Source organism: Anoplopoma fimbria, chromosome 9, assembly GCF_027596085.1.
Source record: "Anoplopoma fimbria isolate UVic2021 breed Golden Eagle Sablefish chromosome 9, Afim_UVic_2022, whole genome shotgun sequence".
Classification (NCBI taxonomy): Eukaryota; Metazoa; Chordata; class Actinopteri; order Perciformes; family Anoplopomatidae; genus Anoplopoma; species Anoplopoma fimbria.
This window is the reverse complement of record NC_072457.1, coordinates 16,736,630-16,747,316: the sequence shown is the minus strand read 5'-3', so window position 1 is coordinate 16,747,316 and position 10,687 is coordinate 16,736,630. Positions and strand designations below refer to the sequence as shown.

The window sequence follows — 10,687 nt, the reverse complement described above, 5'->3', positions numbered from 1 at the left end:
GGACCAGCTCTTCACTCTCGCAAGGATCCTGGAGGGGGCCTGGGAGTATGCCCATCCGGTCTACATGTGTTTTGTGGATCTGGAGAAGGCGTATGACCGGGTCCCCGGGAGAAACTGTGGGAGGTGCTGCGGGAGTATGGGGTAAGGGGGTCTATCCTCAGGGCCATCCAATCCCTGTACTCCCAAAGCGAGAGCTGTGTTCGCGTCCTCGGCAGCCAGTCAGTTTCGTTCTCAGTGGGTGCTGGTCTCCGCCAGGGCTGCGCCTTGTCACCAATCCTGTTTGTGATATACATGGACAGGATATCGAGGCGTAGTCGTGGTGGGGAGGGGTTGCAGTTCGGTGGTCTGAGGATCTCGTCACTGCTTTTTGCAGATGATGTGGTCCTCATTGGATCATCGGCCTGTGACCTTCAGCACTCACTGGATCGGCTGGCGGCCGAGTGTGAAGCGGCTGGGATGAGGATCAGCACCGCTAAATCTGAGGCCATGACTCTAGCAGGAAACCGATGGATTGCTTACTCCGGGTAGGAAATGAGTCCTTAGCCCAAGTGAAGGAGTTCAAGTACCTCGGGGTCTTGTTCGCGAGTGAGGGTACTATGGAGCGTGAGATTGGCCGGAGAATCGGAGCAGCGGGGGCGGTATTGCGTTCGCTTTACCGCACCGTTGTAACGAAAAGAGAGCTGAGCCGCAAGGCAAAGCTCTCGATCTACCGGTCGATCTTCGTTCCTATCCTCACCTATGGTCATGAGGGCTGGGTGATGACCGAAAGGACGAGATCGCGGGTACAAGCGGCCGAGATAGTAGTCCATTTTGATTTAATAGATATTCTGCAGTAGAACCCAAGAAGTAAGTGCTATGAAATACTATTTAGGTATCTTAGACTAACTAATGTTGTTGCTAGAATATGAGCCCCTTTCTTTCCTTTTTCTTCTTATTTATTTATTCATTCAATTATTTTCTCCTTTTTCTTATTTTTTCCCCCTTAAATTATTATTATATTTATTTATTCATTCAATTCTTTTCTCCTTTTTTTCCCCTTAAATTTTTATTTATTTATTTATTTTTGTTATTAAATAGTGTGAGTAATCGACATCCCGATCGTCGTGGATCGGGATTACACTTACACTATTTAAAAACCACCAGTTGGTGGCGGTAATGCACCAATACGTTGTTTGCCAACCGCCAATAAACCTCGAAGAAGAAGAAGAAGAAGAAGAAGAAGAAGAAGAAGAATACTTAGGAGGAGGGAGATGGACATCAGTGTGTTGTTTGTTTGACTCGATCAGGCTTCTTCACAGATGTGTTTACGGATATATGTTTAGAACTGTTTGTTTAAATGCAATATAAGATTGTTATTTCTTCACGAACAGGATTTCATGTAAAAGAAAATTTGACTATTGACTATATTGTTCATTGCTGGAGAAATTAGATTTTTTTAAAATATAAATCACATTCTAGAAACATAAATATAGAGTCAAAACAATCACAATAAATTATAATTTTTTTAAATATGTACAATTGAACTGTTAAAATGAAAAAGCTCCGTAGGAATGTTAAAGAATATATTCTACGGGATGTGCAAAAGTTCACAGTATTAAGAATAAAAAGAATAAGCACATGTACAGAGACAATAGTCCAAAAAGTTACGTCTTAATTGTATACCTAATTAATATCATAAACTCTCAGATAATACATGTTATCCAGACATGTATTTAACATTATATTCATCATGTTCACATACTAGATTATATTCATTATGCATCATACATACTTCCAGTTTACTGTCATGCATTAAGCTTATATGTCTTATTATAGATAAGACTACATACTAAATTGTATGATTTCTGTAATCACAATTAGGATTATTTTCTTTACACATCAACTGTTGAACTCGTGAACATATGTTGTTCTTGAATCCGTTTAAATAAAGTTTTTAAATTGAAAAAAGACAGCGTCCTACTTCTTCCGCATACTCATCGCTCGCTGTTGCGTCAAGTTTGCCGTCGCGTAAAGTAACACCAAACCGGAAGTAGTAAAGTAAACCTCTAACACTTACTCTATAATGAACTGGAGACACTTTTCAGTACAGCAGACGCCCAAACAGTGTATCTCAATATACAAAACCATTCATCTTAAGTTACCTTCGACGACATAAAACCCCTCAAACATTCAAAATAAACGTGAAAATTGTTTTATTCTGAAACGCATGTTCCAGAAGTACGTGTTCATTCTCGGCGCCTTGACACTTCCTCTTTGTACACCAGCTACCGTCCGTGCACAGCCTGTGCGGAGCGTCTCTCTGTGAACTACTCTTATTCTCGTCGTTCCCAGAGTCCAGCTGCTACTTAAAGATGAACACGGTTCTGTCCAGAGCCAACTCTCTGTTCGCCTTCTCCCTGAGCGTCATGGCGGCCTTAACCTTTGGATGTTTCGTCACGACCGCTTTCAAAGACAGAAGAGTTCCTGTGGACATCCACGTCTCTAAAGTCATGCTGTAAGATCCGCGGTGGCCTGTCGTGTGTAGCAGCTGCTAGCATTGATTGGTGCTGTTCTCTGTAGACGTGCTGCATGTGTCACTGGTGCGGCAGAGACGCACCCTGCACCGCGTCCTGCTGCTCTCTGGTCGTCCTTTTGTTTGTGGCAGGAAGCATTGGAGAACAATGACCTGACCACAGCTTCAGCAGGTCGTAGAGCGATGCATCTAGTTTCATTCACGTGACACACAGGTGGAGGTCCAGACATCCGGCACAAAACTGTCAACCACTGCATGCTGGGTCCCATTCTTATCATTGATCCTGAATTAGATCATTTTACACAGTGTTGCATTGAGGCAAATGTATGGAATGAAAGGTTGTGTAAAGCCATTACATCGGGATACATATGAAAAGCATTTATTTGATGAAATGAATTAATTGATGTTGGTATTAAATGTCACATATCACCACGGCTTCAAACATATTCAAACAACACCCAGACATATCAAACTGTTTAATTAAATCAGCTATGAATGTGATCAGAAAATCTGCGATCAGAAAGGTTTTGACATTTTTTTTTTTTTTAACAGAATGGGAACAGATTAGGGAACAGTCAGTGTAAAACAGATGTGATTCTTTACTTTTGTAGTAAATACAAGTAGCCAAAACAACAAACTTAATCTAAAATAGCTTGTGATTATTGATAATATTAACATAAAGGTATATCAGAACTCTTGGGTGTAAATGTTTACATCACAAAAATGCAATTCAAGGTAACGGACCAAATGCATGTCTGGAAATAAGTATAAACACAAGGTCATATGACACCTGTAGATGCTTAATATTTATTTAAACTAATGAACTTGAACTAATGTCATAAACACCAATGAGTTTCTTTCATTCTAGCATATTTTCATGATAACTTCTTTTCCTAATGTATTCACCAACAGCTGTATAATGTTATTCTTGAGGTTGAATGCTCTGTCCTCCCACAAGTTCGCCCCTTCATCTCCATTCTCTCTTTCTATTTAACAGGAAGAATGTGGATGACTTCACAGGACCCAGAGAGCGCAGTGATCTGGGTTTCATCACCTTTGACCTCTCAGCTGATATCCTTTTAGAATGCTGCTATTCAAATTGACATGTACATGTAGTGCACAGTATCATGCCCTAGGACACTTCGACATGCTGGATGAGTAGGGCATTGAACAGCCGCTAAACCTCAGGAACCTCTGTTGTTTGCCAGGTTCTAATCTTGAGTCTTATATAGTGATTATTGTGCTAAGATTCAATACCAGCACTTAGTTGTGAAAGTTTGAAGGTATTAGAAGTTTCCGGTTGCCTTTGTGTGTTTGAGAAGGATAAGTTTTGCTTTCACCTCTTTGAAATAGAATCTTTGAATTTCCTGGAATACATTAATCTCCCAACAGGGTTCCGTGAAAGAATCCTTTGTAGTAGGAGTTCTGTCCATTTCAGCAAATATGCAGGGCATACTCTACGTAGTCCTCCAGAATGACGGAGACAGTACTGCATTCATTCAGACTTTACGATCTTCATTGTTCTTAATACTTACCCTCAAATTACGTACAAAAAGAAGAATTTGTAACTGTGTTTGACATGTTAAGCAGTAAGCTTACTTAGTTTGTGAGTAAGTACTGGCCGATGATTTGGCCGGCTTACCCACACGGTCATCAGTTGGATCTTCAGCAGTGACAGCTCATGGAGGAGATTAAGGTACTTTACATTACATTACATTACATTACATTACAGTCATTTAGCAGACGCTTTTATCCAAAGCAACTTACAGGAAGTGTATTCAACATAGGTATTCAAGAGAACTACTAGTCACCAGAAGTCATAAGTGCATCTCCTTTCTTAAACAAGCATCTTAAAGCATAAACCAGAGCAAAAGTATAGTGCAGAGGCAAATTACTACGAAAACAATAAGTGCAACAGACTAATACGAATATAATAAGTGCTACAAACTACTACGAATAGGATAAGTGCAGTAAACGAATACGAATTCAATAAGTGCAGCGAACTGATACGAATACAGTAAGTGCAACAACTAATATGAATGCAATAAGTGCTACGAGGAAGGCTCGGGGTAGTACTTCATGAAGAGGTGAGTTTTCAGCCTGCGCCTAAAGATGGGCAGCGACTCTGCTGTCCTGACGTCAGTGGGGAGTTCATTCCACCACTGAGGGGCCAGGACAGAAAAAAGCTGTGACTGGGTGGATCGGCCGCAGGGACCTCTGAGCGACGGGGCAACCAATCGCCCCGAGGCAGCAGAGCGAAGTGGTCGGGCGGGGGTGTAGGGCTTCATGGCCTGGAGATAGGAAGGAGCTGTTCCTCTCACTGCCCTGTAGGCTAGCACCAGAGTCTGTAACTGGATGCTCCTACAGGGAGCCAGTATAGAGAACGGAGAAGGGAAGTTGTGTGAGAGAACTTGGGGCGATTGAACACTAGACGTGCTGCAGCTTTCTGGACAAGCTCCAGGGGTCTGATGGCCGACGCCGGGGCTCCGGCAAGTAGTGAGTTGCAGTAGTCCAGGCGGGAGATGACCAGAGCCTGGATGAGCACCTGCGCTGTCTCCTCAGGGAGGAAGGGGCGAATCCTCCTGATGTTGTAGAGGAGGAATCTGCAGGAGCGTGTGACCGATGCAATGTTTGCTGAGAACGACAGTTGGTCGTCCAGGGTCACACCCAGATTCCTCACAGTCCGAGTTGGCGTCACCACGGCATCATCAATGGTGATGGACAGGTCTCGGTGCGGGCAGCCCTTCCCCGGGAGGAACAGTAGCTCGGTTTTGTCCAGGTTGAGCTTCAGGTGGTGTGTCGCCATCCACTTCGAGATGTCAGCCAAGCACGCAGCAATGCGTGCCTCCACTTGGGTGTCACCGGGAGGAAATGACAAGACCAGCTGGATGTCATCGGCATAACAATGGTAAGAGAAGTCATGCGAGCGAATAACAGAACCCAGAGATGTTGTGTAGAGCGAGAAGAGAAGGGGGCCCAGAACTGAGCCTTGTGGGACCCCCGTAGTCAGCATGCGTGGTTCCGACACGGCCCCCCTCCATGTCACCTGGTAGGATCGGCCTGTCAGGTAGGATGCAAACAGGGAGAGTGCAGAGCCTGAGACGCCCATCCCCTCGAGGGTGGAGAGGAGGATCTGGTGGTTCACCGTGTCAAACGCCGCTGACAGGTCCAGGAGAATCAGGACAGAGGAGAGAGAGTTCGCTCTCGCAGCGTGAAGCGACTCTGTCACCGCAAGGAGGGCCGTCTCTGACGAGTGACCCACCTTGAACCCGGACTGGTGGGGGTCCAAGAGGTTGTTCTGGTGGAGGTAGGAAGACAGTTGTTTAGAGACAGCGCGTTCAAGTGTTTTGGATAGAAAGGGTAGAAGAGAAACCGGTCTGAAGTTCTTGACATCAGAGAGGTCAACTTTAAAGCTTAATGCCCACAATTTGCGTCAAAAAACTTCATAATTCGGTCAAATCTGACATTGTACATGTGTTTTTTCAGTACGTGCTTTTACTCTCCGTGAAAATCATAGAAAGAAGACGCTGTATAACTCGCCTCAGTTTTCTTCAGTATCAAAGTAAGCCAGTGATAGTTGTTTGTACATTCATAGGTACACTGCAAAAAGGAGCTTATCATAGCTCATTCAGCACACTTTTAATATGAACAAATATAAGCCTAAATATCAGGGCTCAAGTTGTATCCTACAGCATAACTCAGTGAATCCATTTCAACATTAAACTTCTTGTTTACATCACCGTAGGCATCATAGTAACTGTATTTCCAAAACGTAAAGCGTAATCATCTCTAAAATAGAAGTAACACACCCTGGTCCAAACATTAAAATGTGATTTAATAAAGTCAACAGAGACCTGTTTCAATGTTATATTATAAATATTATTATTCTACTACAGAAGTCCCTTAGAATAAGACCCATGTCAGTGTTCTGTAATAAGTTAACAAGTGTCTATTCTGTTGGTATGGTGTTGACATGGTCCATTGTAAGACAGAAGTAAAACTCAACCAGCTCTGGTTTCTGCATTGAAATGTCTTTTCTCTTGTTGTTCCTTAACTTGTCCTACATTTGCAGCCAATTTTTGACTGGAACGTGAAACAGCTGTTTCTCTATCTGTCCGCTGAGTACGGCTCGAAGAGCAATGTGAGTCATAGTCAACTCACACACACTTACTATGTCTGCTGAGTACACCATAAAGCAATGCAAGTCATTGTCCACACACACACACACACACACACACACACACACACACACACAGAATATAAGTCTGCTGAGTACATCACAAAGCAATTCAAGTCATAGTAAACACACACACTAGCTGTCTGCAGAGCACGCCACAAAGGGTAATTTAAGTCCCAGTCAACTCTTGCATTGTGTCATACAGTATATACAGTGGGTACGGAAAGTATTCAGACCCCTTTAAATTTTTCACCCTTTGTTTCATTGCAGCCATTTGCTAAAATCGAAAAAGTTCATTTTTTTTCGCATTAATGTACACTCAGCAACCCATCTTGACAGAAAAAAACAGAAATGTAGAAATCTTTGCAAATTTATTAAAAAAGAAAAACTGAAATATCACATGGTCATAAGTATTCAGACCCTTTGCTCAGTATTGAGTAGAAGCACCCTTTTGAGCTAGTACAGCCATGAGTCTTCTTGGGAATGATGCAACAAGTTTCTCACACCTGGATTTGGGGATCCTCTGCCATTCTTCCTTGCAGATCCTCTCCAGTTCTGTCAGGTTGGATGGTGAACGTTGGTGGACAGCCATTTTCAGGTCTCTCCAGAGATGCTCAATTGGGTTTAGGTCAGGGCTCTGGCTGGGCCAGTCAAGAATGGTCACAGACTTGTTCCGAAGCCACTCCTTTGTTATTTTAGCTGTGTGCTTCGGGTCATTGTCTTGTTGGAAGGTGAACCTTCGGCCCAGTCTGAGGTCCTGAGCACTCTGGAGGAGGTTTTCTTCCAGGATATCTCTGTACTTGGCCGCATTCATCTTTCCTTCAATTGCAACCAGTCGTCCTGTCCCTGCAGCTGAAAAACACCCCCATAGCATGATGCTGCCACCACCATGTTTCACTGTTGGGATTGTATTGGGCAGGTGATGAGCAGTGCCTGGTTTTCTCCACACATACCGCTTAGAATTAACGCCAAAAGTTCAATCTTGGTCTCATCAGACCAGAGAATCTTATTTCTCATAGTTTGGGAGTCCTCCATGTGTTTTTTGGCAAACTCTATGCGGGCTTTCATATGTCTTGCACTGAGGAGAGGCTTCCGTCGGGCCACTCTGCCATATAGCCCTGACTGGTGGAGGGCTGCAGTGATAGTTGACTTTGTGGAACTTTCTCCCATCTCCCTACTGCATCTCTGGAGCTCAGCCACAGTGATCTTTGGGTTCTTCTTTACCTCTCTCACCAAGGCTCTTCTCCCACGATTGCTCAGTTTGGCTGGACGGCCAGGTCTAGGAAGAGTTCTGGTCATCCCATACTTCTTCCATTTAAGGATTATGGAGGCCACTGTGCTCTTAGGAACCTTGAGTGCTGCAGAAATTCTTTTGTAACCTTGGCCAGATCTGTGCCTTGCCACAATTCTGTCTCTGAGCTCCTTGGGCAGTTCCTTCGACCTCATGATTCTCATTTGTTCTGACATGCACTGTGATGCTGTAAGGTCTTATATAGACAGGTGTGTGCCTTTCCTAATCAAGTCCAATCAGTTTAATTAAACACAGCTGGACTCCAATGAAGGAGTAGAACCATCTCAAGGAGGATCAGAAGAAATGGACAGCATGTGAGTTAAATATGAGTGTCACAGCAAAGGGTCTGAATACTTATGACCATGTGATATTTCAGTTTTTCTTTTTTAATAAATTTGCAAACATTTCTACATTTCTGTTTTTTTCTGTCAAGATGGGTTGCTGAGTGTACATTAATGCGAAAAAAAATGAACTTCTTTGATTTTAGCAAATGGCTGCAATGAAACAAAGAGTGAAAAATTTAAAGGGGTCTGAATACTTTCCGTACCCACTGTATCTATATGGGTATGATAGACGCATATTATATAAGTCTTCAATATGAAGCCACAATATCCAGCCTAAAATACATGCATTGTACTGCAGGTAAAAACATTCCAAATTGTACAATCCTCATGTTAATACACTCCCTGGACACTTAATTAGGTATACAGTATAATAAACAAAAGCTTAACAACATATTCTACCTTTACAAGGATCAAAATGTTAATGTTAGGTTCATCTCATTGTTGATCTTTGTGTGTGTGTGCGTGTGTGTGTCTCAGTCTCTGAACCAGGTGGTGCTGTGGGATAAAATTGTTCTTCGAGGTGAAAACACCAAACTGAACCTCAGAGACATGAAATCCAAATACTTCTTCTTCGATGACGGGAATGGACTACGGTAAGACCTGCACACACATGCATGAATTCATTACAATTAGTAAAAAATAAAATTTTGAGGCACTTGTACTTGGAATATTTAAATGTTCTCCTATTTAATATATTTATTTATCCATTTAATGTTTACTTCACTACATTTATCATAGATGCTTATTACTTTTCAGAAAAAGATTTTACATGTTTTACACAAAGTTTATAAAACGATACAAAAAACTACTCATCAGAATATGAAAAAAAGTATAAATCAGCGCCACCTTGATCAATCTACAAAATACGAATGCTATTAATGTACATATGTGGGAGCATCACCTCCCTGATGTGAGGTTATAATCAGTGTTCCAGGTTTCAATATTAGCTAAGTGATGAGACCGCAAAAGTGAAGATTGGAGCAGTGGACTGATTCATGAGGTTATCACTTGGCCTGCTGCTGATTTATCAGGATTAAGTACTGTACTGTAATAGTAATGCCATGTGAGCCCAAAACTCTGCTGACAACAAAACTTTTAAAACTCTGAAAAGAGACTGTTAACTGTTGAACACTAACGTAACATATTTGCAACAGCATGGTCAACCCCACCTTATTCAACACATGGATGAGGATGATGTGTGCCCTGATGTTTTAATAAAAAGGAAATAGTTTACCTAATTGGATAAGACTTAATTGCTGTTCAATATTACCACAGTATAGGCTGACAAGATCTTACTGACGATACAACCAAGAGGCATTCAGAGTTTAATCGTACTTTGGAGATTTGGTCAGTTATTTTCTGGACCTAAAAAAAAGCCAAATTTACTGGACTGATCCAGTAATTTAGTATTCCATCGAGTTGGGGTACAGGAGACTTGCAATACAGGCGATTTCCCATATTGCATTGTATGACATCATCAGAGGTGTCTTATCTCAGACAAAAGCTCCTCCAGAGAACACAGAGGACATTATAGCACTGTAAATGTTATGTTTTAACGTAAATGTTTGTGCAAGCTTCTGATGAATACCATCAGAAATCTGAGGTTAAGGTTTGAACGTTTGTTATGTAAAATGACCAGCTGACCATGTCGTCTCCAGGGCCAATAAGAACATCACTCTGACGCTGTCATGGAACGTCGTTCCCAACGCGGGAGTCCTGCCTCTGGTGGCTGGAAGTGGACAAGTCAGCCTCCCTTTCCCAGATTCATACGAGAGCACCAAGAGCTATTAGTCAGACTCTCACACACACACACACACACACACACACACACACACACAGTATGCTCGTGTTTCTTCGTAGATGTGAATGAATTTTTGGTTTGTAATAAAAGCTGAGTTCGGAACATTGGTGTGTTTGACAGGATCTTTTAAAAATAGCAAGAGCAAGTACACTGCTGATAAAGGGTCAGTCCACCCAATCACAAATACCTGTTGCCACTCATTTTATGTGCAGATATTAATGGTTTTGGTTTCCCTTTTTAGAACATGAATCGATTGAAAAGTGCAGAGCTACGAACAGCTTCTGTACACTCTGAAATACCAATATCTAAAATGTGTGCTAATACTGTTTGTTGGGTTTTTACTTTGAATTTACCAGCCCAGCTCAGAATTTAGTCTTTTCACTGGTTCTGGGATCCACTGTTTACAGCGTCAGTGAATGGATTCATGGTGTATATGAAAAATTATATTTGGTTTGTAATAAGTTACTCAGTCTCCCATTTTCTCTTTAAATTGCTTTTCATTGAAACGATTAGATGTACTGCACGGAAGAATGTGTGACAGTGCTCTTAATAGTAAGTGATG

At 42.1% G+C, this 10,687-nt stretch overlaps 1 protein-coding gene across 1 annotated transcript; it reads left to right on the top strand.

The window, feature by feature from the left end:
• Positions 1-2,240: 2,240 nt before the first annotated feature.
• On the top strand, positions 2,241-10,602 carry spcs3 (signal peptidase complex subunit 3). Its single transcript, XM_054603621.1, has 5 exons — positions 2,241-2,494; positions 3,510-3,585; positions 6,579-6,653; positions 8,802-8,917; positions 9,983-10,602. The coding sequence occupies exons 1-5, from the start codon at positions 2,352-2,354 to the stop codon at positions 10,113-10,115; spliced, it is 543 nt and encodes a 180-aa protein (XP_054459596.1). The 5' UTR covers positions 2,241-2,351; the 3' UTR covers positions 10,116-10,602.
• Positions 10,603-10,687: the final 85 nt, after the last annotated feature.